Below are 17,362 nucleotides of genomic sequence, written 5' to 3' on the forward strand. Positions count from 1 at the left end.
TTCCTTTGTCTCGCTTCCAAAGCGAATCGGTCGTGACGCGCAAAGCCTCTGTGCGGCTTTCCATGACAAAATCTCTTGTTAAAAGTGAAATCTGCCGGGAAATGGCTGATGTCCAGCTCTTGTGATAACCAGAGAAAGAGCACACAACGGTCTCGTATCCACAGAGCCATCCGTTTAGAAATGGTCCGGTGGCTTGTGCTGTGCCGTCGCAGCTTGGAGCGCGTCGCGCTGAGCGTCCTTAAAGGGGTCCTTAAAGCTGTACTACCAGACCTTATTCTCTGTGAAGCCCGTAAAATTTTCACCGAAAGCCAGATAAATTTTTCGAATAGTTTCCAGGTGCCAGTCTCTAACAGCGTCTGAGAAAATTCTGATGGAAAAAACCCCAAATCATTCCGCCATTTCCAGACAATGAAAATCCGACGATGGGGCGGGACCACTCCTTCCACAAGGCGTGCTCACAGGCGAATGACGTCACCGACAGGCGTGGAAAAACTCACGCATGCGCACAAGGGTTCAAGCTTGTCTGACGTGAAAACATATGAATCAAATCCATATAGTTTAAAAAAAAAAAAAAGGTACGATACTTTATGGACAGACCTCGTATACTGGTGTCCTATGTCCAGTATATACCCACTGATTTTGTATAGAGACCCGGTGTCGCCGACCAAAAGGTTCGCCCCTAAAAATCGGTGCATCTGTGCATGCATCATTTCGGACCACAGCAGCACGTCTGAGACGGACTCGGTTCACCCAAAGCAATCAAATGGATTAATGTGATTATTAACCATCAGATGATAAAGGTAAAACCTCTTAAATCATTCTAAAGTCAGTTTTAACTAGAAACGAGGCAAAATTCTGTGACACTTTGAAATGACCGACACACAGTGAATGCATCAGCTAGAGCTTGTTTAACTGTTGCGCTCTGATCGCTTCTGCCGCCTTTTATGATGAAATAATGCTGAATTTATGTGGAAATGATTGTACAAAAGCTTCAGATATATGTCGCTGAGATAGATAATGACTGGAGTGTAGTTTGAAGCAGAAACAAGGTTTTAATCCGTGAACCGCCCCTAATGACGTATGTGCAGATGCAAAAGGCGGAACAATTTTTAAGGGGGCCATTTGGTCGGCACTGCCGGAACAGCCAAAATGATACTCTTGTCTGGGCGTCACCATGTTGAGAGGCCCGTCCACATTGATTCACAATGAATTTATTAATGCATAAATGGGAGGATCGTGGGTGGCTCAGTGTGTGACAAAAAACGCCTGAACACGCTCCTCTCTGCAAGCCCAACCCGCCAGCTATCAAGCTAGTGTCGCTTCAGGTGTTTAAATTATATGTTTGGGGACTCTTTGGCGGTTCTCCTCACAATTTACTTTGTTGTGAAGTTTAAAAATTATGAGCCACTTATTTTCTCAGTAATCGCGGATTAAGTGGACTTTACGGATGAAGCTACTCGAAACTGCTAAAAGTACTAACACCATTAGCAATATTAAATCACACAAGAGTTTCACTCAGTGTGACTATCACTCAGGTGATCCGTTAGAATGTTTCACTGCACAACAAGTCATATTATTCCTGGTGTTTACAATAAAATACTCCATACAAACAGACACAGCAGCAACAACACAAAACAGCGAGTGACTCAGCACAAGAGGCGGAGTCAATTGACCCAGCCGCTGTCACTCAAAACAACCACACCCACAATTATACAAAACTTTATGGCGTAAAACATCTTAAACTAAGAATTCACCGCTGTTCAGCTGTCATGGAGGCAGAAACTAGCTATTGAGGCCAAAACAGGTTTTTTTTTTTTTTTGTACCAGGCTGTAAACATGTTTATTTCTGCTCTGAAGCTGTACATTTTAACACAGAGTCCTATGAGAATGTTCTGTTTTGTAGCCAAATACAGGCTTGAGTATTGTGCTCCCCCCCAACCCAATAACTGTTGGGATAGGCTCCAGACTAGACCATCATGACCTGGAATAAGTGGAAATAGAAAACGAATAAACACACACACACACACACACACACACACACACACACACACACACACACACACACACTTTCCCAATGAGTTGCTCCCACCCCTCCTGCTTTCTTTTTTTTTTACTTGGATACAGTGGTGGTAGTGGTCCCGCCTACTCTAGTCCGCCTGATAGCTATGGAAAAAATGAATGGGAATGTTGGTTTATTTTAGGCTCTTTCTCTCATTGGCTGGTTGAATTTGGAAGGCGCCATGTTTCATCAGCATAGAAAGGTTTCTCATTTGAATAAGCTAATTGGAAATAAACAGCTCGGGGTTAAGTGCCACTCGCCTTCATGTGTTATTTTCTTCATAATGAAGTATCGTCGGGTGAATAATTCACCCTGTAAAAAAAAAAAAAAACTAGTGCCTCCCGCGCTGTGGTTTGAGATGGTTTGTTCCTCCCTGTCGCTGTGAGCAGGAGAGGGAGGGTCAACATGGCGTCTGAGCAGGTCCGTTATCATAAATACTTTGATATTTTCCACTCTCGTCAGTTTTTCACTTTATAAGTGTTAGTTAACCGTACAGTGTAAACTTGTAACAACCTTGTAAATTAAACATGCGCTGGATTGTACTGTTTCCCCCGGGGTAACCTCAGCAGAATGCTACATGTAAACACTCCTTGTATTTTAGCCAACGGCTGTTTGACATTTAAGCAGAATAACAACACAACATTCAGGTATATTTCTACGCTGCTATAAAAGGAGTGCCGTTTATTTTTAGTTCTGTCCACAGACTTGCTGAGATAGATTCTACCAGAGCGCTGTTACGTTACAGTTAGGTCCATAAGTATTTGGACGTGGTGTTTTTTTTGTGTGTGTGTGTGTGTTACTCACTCTCTGAGCACCACCACAATGGCGTTTAAATTAAATCTTCAGCATGTGCTTCTTGTGTATACTTATGGGTTTAATTAAAAGGCTTGAACAAAAATACACTATTAACCATTTAAGATTTACTGCTATTTGTGTACAGTCCACTTTCAGAAGCCATAATTAGACACCACATTAAAATAAGATTTATTACTGTTAATACAATCATCACTTTTGCAACCGGTTTTCTTTAGACATGTCAGAGGATGGGCGGATGAACATTCTTTAGTCACTGAATATGTCATGAACTTCATTTATATATATATATATATATATATATATATATATATATATATATATATATAAAATACAAAGCGCATGGTATGGTGATTCTGTCTGGAATAGGCAGTTCTCACTGACTGAGTGTACATCCAAGAAAGAGACGAATGAGGGAAGCTACCAAAATACCTAAACATCTCTGAAGGAGTTACAGGATTCTCTAGTTGTGACTGGAGAAACTCTACAGTCTTTAAGAGGGAGTGGTTATTCTAATGGTTCCCATGTTTGTCATTATTGAAAGGCATCAATTCAGCCTTTCTATATAAACTTCTATTTTAAAGTTTATGATGTCCTGTCATGCTTAATTGAAACACTATGGTACTGTATGATAAATCTGTCTGAAGGGAATTCTCAGAAATAGACGGAAGGAGACTATTGATGGAAGCCCCCAAGACACCCAGGCATCTCTGGAGGACAAATTTTTCATAGTGCAACTTTTGACAGTTACAACACAAGTTATAATACCTCATGGAGTTGCACAGAGAAGTGATTTCATCCAAGAAAACATTTCATCTATGCTCAAGTCTCCCATGTGCCTTCTGTCGAACTGTAGCTGAATTTTAACTTTTTTTTTTTTTTTTAAAGAAAATCCTGTTATCCATTTTAAAATGATGGTTTAATCTTGGCCTGTCACAATAACAAATTTTTCCTTATGCAACCCATCATCTTGGCTTTTATATTTTTAATTATTTTATATAAAGTTTTCGAGATTTGCTTTCAGTTTGAGTTTAAGAAAGATAATTTTAGAAGTTTTTAGTTTTTGGACTTCAAATGGCATAAACAAATTAAAATGTGTGAAATAACAAGTGTTCCAGTACTTTTGGAGAGCACTGTATTTAGAATTAGTTTGTTCAGTTACATATGGCAGGGGTGGTGGCCAAGTGGTTAATGTGCTTGGTTTCAGTGCAGAAGGCTCCGGGTTCAAATCCCACCCCTGCCACATTTCTCCATGTAATGTGGAGTTGCGTCAGGAAGGGCATCCTGTGCCAGTTCAACATGCAGATCCACCTTGGATTTGCTGTGGCGACCCCGAGTGCAAACAAGGGAGCAGCCGAAGGGACTTACTTACTTTTGTTCAATTACATATGGCCTCTGAAAAACGGAGGGAGCTTGTGTAAAATTTACTGTAATTCTTTAATTTTAATGTAACATTTTTGTAAAAACACCACTCTGCAAGGACTTGTTTACAATTGTTTACGTAATTGTGTTTGCATGTGTGTATGCATGCGTGCACATCCTTGCGCTGGTAACTGCATTAGGCTTGGACAACAGAAATGAGATGAGTGGGTGAGTGAGTTAATCCATCCCAGCAACCATTTGTAGATGTTTGCTCAAAAACAGTAAGTGCTATCATGTTGTAACTCGCCAAGTTATAAGAACATATAATCAGGACAAACACTCTTACATCTGCTAAAGTTTGATGCATTGCATCAGTTGAAAAAAGCAACTTTTTTGTCTATGAAATATTCCATGGATCCGTTTGCCACCGGCTGGATGGTAAGTGGATGCTGAATAAATTGTAAATTATGAACAGCTGTGGTTGAACTCCGGCAGCATGGTGGCTTACTGGTTAGCAGCTTTGCTTTCCCTTGTTGCTAGATGCAGAGTTGGACATGATGTATGAGCCTTCACACTGCAGAGCAGTCAGATAGAAAACGCTGACCCTCATGGAACCACAGTTCACTTTTCTATTGTAGAATTCATTCTGCCCCCCCCCGGAAAAGTGAGTTACCCCTATGAAGACATACAAAAATGTATAAAAAATGTTTTTGATCATATACATAAATTTCAAATAAAAGCACGAGTGAAAATAACATTTATTTTCAAACGCACACAGTATTTAACAATAGTTTCACTGAAATACTCTGTGTATTTATATATCATGATGCCTGCATACATATGAAGCAAAAGCTCAAATAATACACATATACTGGGGCTTATGATATATAAAAAGTGTTATTTCTATTAAATAAGTATATTCATAAAAGGTACACATTCATATAAAGAGTTAAAATTGTACAGGGTGAGTCAATTTTCCATAGTAGAAATGTGACCTATGAGTCAGTTTTATATTTATTAGCAGTCAGATTTCAATGGGGTCAGAATTCTGTATGACACAGACATTGATAAGAGGAATTGATAACATTTGAGGGTAGTACAATGGTTAGCATTCTTGCCTCACAGTGAGAAGGTCCCAGATTCACTTCTGACCTGTATGTTGGAAGTGGAAGGAATCTGCAGCACCTGGAGGGAACTCAGGCAAATGCTGGGAGAACATCCAGACTCCCCACAGAGGGGCTCAGGTAGGAAGAGATCCCAGGACTTTCTTGCTGTGAGGCAACAGTGCTAACCACTAAGCCACTCTGCTACCCATGCGAGGACATGCTTAACTGATCTGTTTTCGCCTACTGATAGCCTACTCATGTCTAAACAGACATGTTATTACCTAAACTACGAGGATCGGCTGAAACGTTCTGTAACTAATGTGATTATTTTAACAAGTAAGATATCGACGTGAAACTGGTATGAGAATAATCTTTATAGCCTATCACTACACCAAAGGATTTTACCTGATATTTTAGGCGTGTTCAGAATCACCTTCAATGTAACGTGCACACAGCAGTTTGTTTGAAACAGCATGCTGTTATTGAATTCCACATGGCAGACGATTGTGCACCCGTGGATAGTCATCGACGGATGAATTTTGTCTATGGCAACGCCCGTGGCCATCAGTACAGTCAATAGGTGGGCAAGTTTTGTCTTTGTTCATGTTTTGTTTTTTCAGCCACTGCAGTCCTCAACACTAAGGCACCTGTGTGCTAGATCGCTCACAAAGAAATGCTCCATATGACCAAAGTATCATAGCTGATGTTCCCTCAATATGCAAGTGATACTTCCCGTCTGTGTTGCTTGTAAGTAATTAAATGTAGTCAGTTTTATTTTCCTGTTTCTATCCTCCAGGAGAGCTCCAATGGGCCAATAAAGAAGTCGATGCGAGAGAAAGCCATAGAAAGGCGTAATGTCAACAAGGAACACAACAGCAACTTCAAAGCAGGCTATATACCCATAGAAGAAGAACGCCTTCATAAAACAGGACTGAGAGGACGCAAGGGGAATATGGCTGTTTGTATCATCGTCTTACTCTTCCTACTCGCCCTCATTAACCTCATTGTGAGTACAGTATCTTTAAAAATGCACATGGCCAGCCATAGGCTAGGTGACCCTTTTGGATAAGACATTATAGTTCACATAGTATGATCACAGTGCATTGTTTCATGAATCATGATGATCTTTTCAATCAACCCACAGATCACACTGGTGATATGGACCGTGATCCGTATTGGTCCAAATGGTTGTGACAGTATGGAGTTTCATGAGTCCGGCCTGCTGCGCTTCAAACAGAAAGCAGACATGGGCATCATTCACCCGCTGCACAAGAGCACAGTCGGAGGCCGGAAGGACCAGGATTTGGTTATTGTTGGCAACAATAACCCGGTGAGAAGCATGGAATGCATTTGTAGTGAAGCACTTTTAAAACATAAAAAAATGTTATTCTTATGGCTTATCCTTTTTTCCCCTCCAACTTAGGTTGTGTTTCAACAAAGCACTACGAAGCTGAGTGTAGAGAAGGACAAGACCTCAATTGTCAGTGATGTTGGCATATCCTTCACTGACCCTCGCACACAGACTACATTCTTCAGCACAGACTTTGAAAACCATGAGTTCCATTTGCCCAAAGGAGTCAAAGTTCTCAGTGTTAAAAAGGCCTCCACAGAAAGGGTGTGTATTCTGATAACTGTGAGACGGATGCAACGTCATCATAGTCATTAATTCACTAAGTTAAATGAGCATATGTTGCCTTTAGAGTGTATTTAGACTGTTAAATTTAGGGCATTTTATTTATTTACATACTAAATTTAAGATACAATGTTTGTTTTTGTTTTACCCCAGTGTCAGTCTGTCTTCTTTAGATTAAAAACAGACAAAACAAAACATAAAATACCTGCCCGATAAACCTGATAAGTCTTATCTCACTCACTCACTCACTCATTTTCAACCGCTTATCTGGGATCCGGTCGCAAGGGCAACACCTCCAGCAGGGGACTCCAAACTTCCCTTTCCTGGGCCACATTAACCACCTCTGACTGGGGAATACTGAGGGGTTCTCTTCCACCTACTCCTGGGTCTTCCCCGGGGTCTCCATCCAGCTGGACATGCCTGGAACACCTCAGCTTACTATCAATTCAATTTAATTCGATGTCAATGTATTTCATTTATACAACCCCTGGCAATAATTATGGAATCACCGGCCTCGGAGGATGTTCATTCAGTTGTTTAATTTTGTAGAAAAAAAGCAGATCACAGACATGACACAAAACTAAAGTCATTTCAAATGGCAACTTTCTGGCTTTAAGAAACACTATAAGAAATCAGGAAAAATAATTGTGGCAGTCAGTAACGGTTACTTTTTTAGACCAAGCAGAGGGAAAAAAATATGGACTCACTCAATTCTGAGCAATAAATTATGGAATCACCCTGTAAATTTTCATCCCCAAAACTAACACCTGCATCATATCAGATCTGCTTGTTAGTCTGCATCTAAAAAGGAGTGATCACACCTTGGAGAGCTGTTGCACCAAGTGGACTGACATGAATCATGGCTCCAACACGAGAGATGTCAATTGAAACAAAGGAGAGGATTATCAAACTCTTAAAAGAGGGTAAATCATCACGCAATGTTGCAAAAGATGTTGGTTGTTCACAGTCAGCTGTGTCTAAACTCTGGACCAAATACAAACAACATGGGAAGGTTGTTAAAGGCAAACATACTGTTAAACCAAGAAAGACATCAAAGCGTCAACACAGAAAACTTAAAGCAATATGTCTCAAAAATTGAAAATGCACAACAAAACAAATGAGGAACGAATGGGAGGAAACTGGAGTCAACGTCTGTGACTGAACTGTAAGAAACCGCCTAAAGGAAATGGGATTTACATACAGAAAAGCTAAACGAAAGCCATCATTAACACCTAAACAGAAAAAAACAAGGTTACAATGGGCTAAGGAAAAGCAATCATGGACTGTGGATGACTGGATGAAAGTCATATTCAGTGATGAATCTCGAATCTGCATTGGGCAAGGTGATGATGCTGGAACTTTTGTTTGGTGCTGTTCCATTGAGATTTATAAAGATGACTGCCTGAAGAGAACATGTAAATTTCCACAGTCATTGATGATATGGGGCTGCATGTCAGGTAAAGGCACTGGGGAGATGGCTGTCATTACATCATCAATAAATGCACAAGTTTATGTTGATATTTTGGATATTTTATCCCATCAATTGGAAGGATGTTTGGGGATGATGAAATCATTTTTCAAGATGATAATGTATCTTGCCATAGAGCCAAAACTGTGAAAACATTCCTTGCAAAAAGACACATAGGGTCAATGTCATGGCCTGCAAATAGTCCGGATCTTAATCCAATTGAAAATCTTTGGTGGAAGTTGAAGAAAATGGTCCATGACAAGGCTCCAACCTGCAAAGCTGATCTGGCAACAGCAATCAGAGAAAGTTGGAGCCAGATTGATGAAGAGTACTGTTTGTCACTCATTAAGTCCATGCCTCAGAGACTGCAAGCTGTTATAAAAGCCAGAGGTGGTGCAACAAAATACTAGTGATGTGTTGGAGCGTTCTTTTGTTTTTCATGATTCCATAATTTTTTCCTTAGAATTGAGTGATTCCATATTTTTTTCACTCTGCTTGGTCAAAAAAAGTAACCGTTACTGACTGCTACAATTTTTTTTTCTGATTTCTTATAGTGTTTCTTAAAGCCAGAAAGTTGCCATTTGAAATGATTTTAGTTTTGTGTCATGTCTGTGATCTGCTTTTTTTCTACAAAATTAAACAAATGAATGAACATCCTCCGAGGCCGGTTATTCCATAATTTTTGCCAGGGGTTGTATAGCGCCAAATCACAACAGAGCTGCCTCATGGCGCTTCATACAAGTAAGGTCTAACCTTACCAACCCCGAGAGCAAGCACACAGGCGACAGTGGGAAGGAAAAACTCCCTCTGATGATATGAGGAAGAAACCTCTAGCACACCAGACTCAGAGGGGGTGACCCTCTGCTTGGGCCATGCTACCAACACACTTGACAATCAATACAAATATAGAGGAAATTTTGAGAGCCCATGCTAGTGTCCAGGACAGGACACCAGCAGGACACCTTTCATATCACTAAGGTTAGAGGTAGTGTTGTTGTATTAAACACAGTGAGAACAGCTGGTCAGGTATGTCAACCATGAAAGGGCACTCGCAGTAATCGTAAAATGATTCTCCGGCCTATCGAGTAGAACAGACCTGGGCAAACTGCAGCCCGGGGGCCACATGCGCCCCTTTGCATGTCTCTGTCCAGCCCTCATGAGGTCTGTGATTATTATTACATATATTAAAAATGTCAAGCTTGTGTGTTGCAAATCATTAGAGAGGTTTATTTAGGTATATTTAAATATTTACATATTATTATTACAATAATAAAAATTACCTATAAAAGCTATTAAATAGGTAATTTTTTGTAAAATTTGTAATGGGAGACCGTTGAGTTATTGATGGTGTGGCCCTCGGGCATAATTCAGGTTCTCTATGTGGCCCCTTGTAAAAATTAATTGCCCACCCCTGGAGTAGAATATGGTAATCCACGGTATCAGACACAGCACTAAGCTCTAACAGCACCAGAACTTTAGTGGTGTCTGAATCCATTGCAAGCAGAAGATCATTCACCACTTTAGTGAGTGCTGTCGCTGTGGAATGATACTTTCTAAAAGCAGACTGCAGTGGCTCAAAAAGATTATTCTCAGTAAGTGGTCCACGAGCTGCTGTGAAACCACCTTTTCCAGAATTTTAGAGCAAAATGATAGATTTGATATGGGCCTATAGTTGTTCAATACACTAGAGTCAAGATTAGATTTCTTAAGTAATGCTTTAATCACTGCAGATTTGAAACATTTAGGAACAGATCCAGAGATTAATAATTTCCAGCACAATCGGCCCAAAAGTGGACCACAGGTCCTTAAACAGTTTGGTTGGTATGGGATCAAATAAGCAGGTTGAGCTTTTTATAGTCGTTACAGCTTTTGTCAGCACGCCTAGTGAGATACTATCAATTTCTGTAAATCTAGGTAATACCTCAGTAATGGCACCCACCTCAATAGTAGGGTGTAATGGCTGGGTTAAGGTATGCTGGGATATGTTTAACCTAATGTCTTCTATTTTCTTCTCCAAGTAATCTAAGAAAATTTGTGGTGTAAAAGGAGAGCGACTTACAGGTGGTTGTCCATGAATAAGTGTTGCCACCGTGTTGAACAAGAACTTTGAGTTATGCTTGTTTTCGTTGATCAAATCAGAGTAATAGGCTTGCTTTGTAGTCAGTAGTTCTATCTGAATACATTCATTTGCTCACAAAGACTTGAACAGGCTCATTTCTAAGCCAGTTGCATGCACAGCAAACACGTCTGATTCCTGTTTTCCTGTATGGTCATGAGACTTGGACGCTAACTACTGACCAAAGGCGATAACTAGATGTCTTTGGTTCTAGGTCTTTTTGAAGAATCCTTGGGTACCTCTGGTATGGCTTTGTGTCAGATGGACAACTGCTTAGGAAGACTCAGATGAGGCATGTCATGCATTGGGATGTATCCGCTACAACAGCTTGGCCATGCGGTGCATTTTTTTTTTTTTTTTTTTTTTTGGCATGATTCAACTCATGAAATAAAGTTTCTGTGTGCAAATAAAATAATGCAATCTCCCAAAATAAAACTAGGATGCTTAGAAATGTGTTGAAAAATCCTTGCTATATTAAAAAAGCACTTGGGAAAAGTTTGAAGGAAACAGTAAATTTCATAGGAGGGCTAATAATAATAATAATGTCCTGGTCCGTATCTTGCCACAGCCATATTTAGCAGATACAGATTGGCCTTTTCCAGTTGATGCGGTCCTCAACACTGAGGCACCTACGTCCATCATGCCCAGAGGAACATGCCACATTCTCAAAACGTAGCGAATACACCTCAGCTGAGTCTCCCTAAGTCAGAGGTGTCAAACTGATTCCAGAAGGGCCAAGAGGGTGCAGGTTTTCTTTGCAACCACCCACTCCAGCAGGTGATTTCACTAACTGATTCCATCTGCTCAAAGTGATGTTAATACTAATTTGAAGGCATATTCTTAGAGCTTAGAGGACTGCTCTGTGACAAAGGAGCAGTCATAATTATGACCTTTATCCCCCTTAATGATGTCACAAGGAAAGATGCTGCAGAATGCAGCCAGATGAAAGGAAAACGCATCACTTAATAAATGACAACTGAAGACAGAGATAAAAGGAAAACGTTTGAGGCAGTTTTTAGATAATTGTGTAAACTATTCCTTGATACAAACATCATATTGTCACAAAATTACATCATAATCAAATTGTTTTTTAGTTTAGTTTTAACATCTGCAATCAAGCACACAATCAGGGTATGGGGATAGTTTTGTCCTCCTCTTTCTGTGCATTGTAGTGTATTTTTATTATTGTCATTTATTCTTTTATCGTTGGAGTTTATGGTGTTTAGTGCTTTGATTCCTGGGAAAGCCCAATATACAGTGCATCCAGAAAAGTATTCACAGTGCTTCAGTTTTTCCACGTTTTCATAATGTTACAGCCTTATTCCAAAATGGATGAAGTTTATTTTTTCCTTAAACAAAATGTTTGCAAATTTATTAAAAATTAAAAAAAAAAAAAACTAAGAAGCCACACATACATAAGTATACACAGCCTTTGCCATGAAGCTCAAAATTGACCTCAGGTGCATCCCATTTCCACTGATCTTCCTTGAGATGTTTCTACAGCTTAACTGGAGTCCACCTGGGGTACATTCAGTTGATTGGACATGATTTGGAAATGCACACACCTGTCTACATACAAGGTCCCACAGTTGACAGCGCATGTCAGAGCACAAACAAAGCATGAAGTCAAAGGAATTATCTGTAGGCCTCCGAGACAGGATTGTCTCAAGGCACAAATCTGGGGAAGGGTACAGAAACATTTCTGCTTCCAATGAGCACAGCGGCCTCCATCATCTGTTAATGGAAGAAGTTCAGATCCTCCATGACTCTTTCTAGAGCTAGCTGCCCATCTAAACTGAGTGATCAGGGAAGAAGGGCCTTAGAGTGGTGACCAAGAACCTGATGGTCACTCTGTCAGAGCTCCAGCATTACTCTGTGGAAAAAGCATAACCTTCCCACAACCTTCCAGAAGGACAACCATCTCTTCAGCAATTCACCAATCAGGCCTGTATGGTAGAGTGGACAGACAGAGGCCACTCCTTAGTAAAAGGCACTTGGCAGCCCACCTGGAGTTTGCCAAAAGTTACCTGAAGGACTCTCGGACCATGAGAAACAAAATTATCTGGTCTGATGAGACCAAGATTGAACTCTTTGGCGTGAATGCCAGGCTTCATGTTTGGAGGAAACCAGGCATCATCCCTACAGTGAAGCATGGTGGTGGCAGCATTATGCTGCGGGGATGTTTTTCTGTGGCAACAACTGGACGACCAGTCAGGATTGAGGGAAAGATGAATGCAGCAATGTACAGAGACATCCTGGATGAAAACCTGCTCCAGAGCGCTCTTGACCATTGACTGGGGTGATGGTTTATCTTTCAGCTGGACAATGACCCAAAACACACAGCCATGATATCAAAGGAGTGGCTTCAGGACAACTCTGTGAATGTCCTTCAGTGGCCAAGCCAGAGCCCTGACCTGAATCTGACTGAACATCTCTTTAGAGATCTGAAAATGGCTGTCCACCAATACTCCCCATCCAACCTGATGGAGTTTGAGAGGTGCTGCAAAGAGGAATGGACAAAACTGCTCAAAGACTGGTGCCCCAAGCTTGTGCCATCATATTCAAGAAGACATGAGGCTGTAATTGCTGCAAAAGATGCATCAACAAAGTATTAAGCAAAGGGTGTGCGTACTTATGTACGTGCGATTTCTTAGTTTTTATTTTTAATAAATTAGCAAAAATGAAAAAAAAATAAAAATTTCATGTTGTCATTATAGAGTGTTGTAAGTAGAATTTGGAGGGGAAAAAATGAATTTACTCCATTTTGCAATGAGGCTGTAACAAAAAAAAATGTGTAAAAAGTGAAACACTGTGAATACTTTCTGGATGCACTGTAAATATTTTTTACTGTCAATAATGAATGTATGATTTTTGATATATAAGTCTCAGGACCTCCCATACTAGTAGAAAAAAGTGACTTATACCCCAGAAAATTCACTCGGACAAAATGTTTTGAGGGAAACCAAGACATGGGGCCATTTAATCGGCCCCTCACACAACAGTCTACTTTCTGTATACTTCTTGTACGAGGTCTATTAGAAAAGTATCCGACCTTATTATTTTTTTCAAAAACCATATGGATTTGAATCACGTGTGATTGCGTCAGACAAGCTTGAACCCTCGTGCGCATGCGTGAATTTTTCCACGGCTGTCGGTTGCGTCATTCGCCTGTGAGCAGGCTTTGAGTGAGGACTGGTCCAGCCCCCTCGTCGGATTTTCATTGTCAGGAAATGGCGGAATGATTTGGGCTTTTTTTCCATCAGAATTTTTTCAGAAACTGTTAGAGACTGGCAGCTGGAAACCATTAGAAAAATTTATCTGGCTTTCAGTGAAAATGTTACGGGCTTGGTAGAGAATAAGGAGTGTTACTGTCGCTTTAAGGACGGCCCCCAGCGGCTGTGGGGCGCGCCGCGCTCCGAGGCCGCCATCGACAGGCTGAACGACCATTTCATTTCTAAACGGATCGCTGTCTGGATCCGTGACCATCGTGTGCCATGGTTATCACAAGAGCTGGACATCAACCATTTTCCGGCAGATTTCACTTTTAACAAGAGATTTTGTCATGGAAAGCCAAGCGGAGGCTTTGCGCGTCACGATGGATTCGCTACTGGAGCGAGACAAAACCACCTCCGTTTTGGTCTCACAGGACGGCTTTGAGATGGCATTCAGACAGCTGTCAGTGGTTTTTCCATTGAGTGATTATCCGAGAAATTGTGGATGTGCCTGGACATGCCAGAACATGTCCCCTGAGGCTTCATCACGGCGTTGCTGTGCGCCATGCGGCACCGCCGCGACACGCGGAATTCCTCCGCACGTCTGTCTCAATGTGCCGAAAAAGTGCTGATGTCCACGTCTTTTCACAATTCCTGTGCTAGTCAGACGACGTCCCGGATAAAACACAGCGTCCAGTTTGGAAATGAACGGCACATTCCATTGTTACAGGAGTTTTTGTCATGGAAAGAGGAGCGGAGGCTTCCGCCAGAGATATGGCACACGATGGTCACGGATCCAGACAGCCATCGGTTTAGAAATGAAATGGTCGTTCAGCCTGTCGATGGCGGCTTCGGACCGCAGCGCGCCCCACAGCCGCTGGGGGCCGTCCTTAAAGCGACAGTAACACTCCTTATTCTCTACCAAGCCTGTAACATTTTCACCGAAAGCCAGATAAATTTTTCTAATGGTTTCCAGCTGCTTGTCTCTAACAGTTTCTGAAAAAAGTCTGATGGAAAAAAAGCCCAAATCATTCCGCCTTTTCCTGACAATGAAAATCCCACGAGGGGGCTGGACCACTCCTCACTCAAAGCCTGCTCACAGGCAAATGACGCAACCGACAGGCGTGGAAAAACTCACGCATGCGCACGAGGGTTCAAGCTTGTCTGACGCAATCACACGTGATTCAAATCCATATGGTTTTTGAAAAAAAAAAAAGGTCGGATACTTTTCTAATAGACCTCATATTTGACAATTTTCTGTTTGTTTCTGACTCAGATCACCAGTAGTGCATCATCTGACTTGAACATCAAAGGGGACAGCAAGGCAATCATTCGTGGTAACGAGGGGGTAAACATCATGGGGCGGACTGTGGAGTTTAAAATGGGCGGAGGCATCGAGCTCAGAGCTGTGAGTATGAAACATAGCTCGTCTGCAGTTAACACTGAGTTCCTCATGGCTAAAGAAGATGTTGAGGGCTTTCTATCTCCTTGTCTGAAACATGTTTATGGCTACATTTCAAGTTTATCTGTTTGCAGGAGAACAGCATCGTCCTCAATGGTTCCGTCATGTTCAATGCTACACGCATCCCTAATTCTGCTGGTGATGTTTATTTCGATGAGGGGCTGGAGAGGTACAAACTCTGCATGTGTGCAGATGGGACCTTGTTTCGTGTTCAGGTGAAGTATCCCAACATGGGCTGCCAGACGTCAGACAACCCTTGCCGAAAAGCTCGTTAGAAAACTACAGTGGAACGTGCTGTTAGGCCACCTCACAATCTGCTGCCACTGATATCAGATAACGTACAGAGCTGCATATTTTAATGAAAAGTTGTACACTTATTGGAGATTATGTGGTGTCCTGACTTTCACATAATGATGTTTCTGCCAAATATTGAACAAATTTCTTATTTTGTTTGCCATACCCACTTGGCCAAAGACACTACAGTACAGCCCCCCCCAAAAGCACTGGAACAACATGGTCAGTTCATTTGTTTTTTTGTTGGTTTTTTTTTTTGGTACACTAAAGACATTTGTGCTTGTTGTCAAAAGACGAATATGAGAAGACAGTTTAGAATGGCAGGTCTTTTACCTCCTGCCGTCATACTTCACACTATTAAGTAAATTTTGCAATTAATGCGCAGATCATATTCATGCCAAACCTTGAGAGGCGGTCCACACTGATCACAGATTGACTATGATTCATTACACTACTAATGCCTTTGGATCACAACCATGTCTCCCAAATGCATCTTTATGCACCTCTGTTCTTCAAAGAAACAGTAGAAAACGTACAGTGGCAGGAGTCTCCATGTGTATTTCACACATGTCCAGAATAATTTCAGTGACTGATGTTTACTTCTGATTAAGTAATTTGTTGACTTGGTGGTGGTTTTTGGATCATCTTGCCACATACTGAATTTTCTTCCTGATTAGGGCCCCTTCACACATAATGCAAATTTGGTCGAATTACGTGAAACGGTTCAAATTACTACACCATGAAACATCGTGCCGACAGCGCTGCTGATGTGGAGGAAAATAAAATAAAGAGCAGCTGTATAATTAGTGAATATCACTGGGTTGATATATAAATAATGCATAAAAAGGGACGTAATACAGAACCCCGTGGTTAAAAAAAAAAAACCCACTCACGGGATTTGAACCCACACGCTCTGATTACCAGACGGAAACTTTACCACTGTGTGAAATGGTTAAAATCAACAAGCAGATAAACGTATTTTCTAAAAAAAAAAGAAAAAAGCACTGTGATAACTGACCAAACGGCATTTGATACAGCGTATTTCTGCTGATATGTGACCGAAAGTGCCGTATTTGTCGTACTGTTGGCCTGTCACATGGTCCAGCGGCGCGCCGCTCACTGTCCTGTCAGACAGACATGATGTTCAGATCGCCTGCTGCTTGTCCGGTCCAGTTGGAACAGCCTGTCAGTGTGTGCGCTCTCTAGCCTGTCGTAAAAGCGATATATTTTTTTCTGAATTTTGATGTGAGGACAGCAAGCATACACACACACGCGTCTGTCAAAACATGGCGCATGTTCTGCAGCTGTGATGTCCAGGACCAGAGTTGTCAGCAGCTGCCACGCCCCCGTCCGTTCACCGCACAGACCAAGGTGTCACTCTGTGATCAGATGAGAGGTGCCCCACCTGCTGGGGGGCACGCAAACCACACGCATGCACATGTTGGGGGGGGCGACACACACAAACATGTTTTGTGGCGGGAGCCGACACTCTAGCACATCACGTGCACTCGGCAACTCCACAGTCATGGGGCACTTAGACAAATTTCATATCCAGCTTGACAGTGATTATCTGCAGACTGTTTTCGTGATGATAGTACGATTGGCCGCACATTTTCTAAGTGCCACACGAGCTTTGTTAGATGTTTGCGTGTGTCAGCTGGAATTTGGCTGACATCTGCTGTGAGAGGGTTCAATGGGTTCTCACAGCGCGCACTCTGTCTTTCAGCTGCTGGTGTGCGCAAATAATTGTAGCAACAGGTGTACGAGGCGTTCAAGGTAGTTTTGAATTTACAAGTTTTGCATACTATTCCTGCTTCATGTGCATTTTGTGCACACT

The 17,362-nt window shown here is 41.6% G+C and overlaps 1 protein-coding gene across 1 annotated transcript; it reads left to right on the forward strand.

The window, feature by feature from the left end:
* The first annotated feature begins 2,420 nt into the window (after positions 1-2,420).
* sgcb (sarcoglycan, beta (dystrophin-associated glycoprotein)) lies at positions 2,421-15,518 on the forward strand. Its single transcript, XM_034180516.1, has 6 exons — positions 2,421-2,479; positions 6,137-6,346; positions 6,485-6,670; positions 6,764-6,955; positions 15,046-15,177; positions 15,306-15,518. The coding sequence occupies exons 1-6, from the start codon at positions 2,465-2,467 to the stop codon at positions 15,504-15,506; spliced, it is 936 nt and encodes a 311-aa protein (XP_034036407.1). The 5' UTR covers positions 2,421-2,464; the 3' UTR covers positions 15,507-15,518.
* Positions 15,519-17,362: the final 1,844 nt, after the last annotated feature.

Source organism: Thalassophryne amazonica, chromosome 10 (genome assembly GCF_902500255.1).
Source record: "Thalassophryne amazonica chromosome 10, fThaAma1.1, whole genome shotgun sequence".
NCBI lineage: Eukaryota > Metazoa > Chordata > Actinopteri > Batrachoidiformes > Batrachoididae > Thalassophryne > Thalassophryne amazonica.

Coding starts and splice junctions, on each gene's coding strand:
- sgcb (XM_034180516.1), top strand. Junction 6,347..6,484: donor TCGCCCTCATTAACCTCATT/GTGAGTACAGTA, acceptor ATCAACCCACAG/ATCACACTGGTGATATGGAC. Junction 6,956..15,045: donor AAAAGGCCTCCACAGAAAGG/GTGTGTATTCTG, acceptor TTTCTGACTCAG/ATCACCAGTAGTGCATCATC.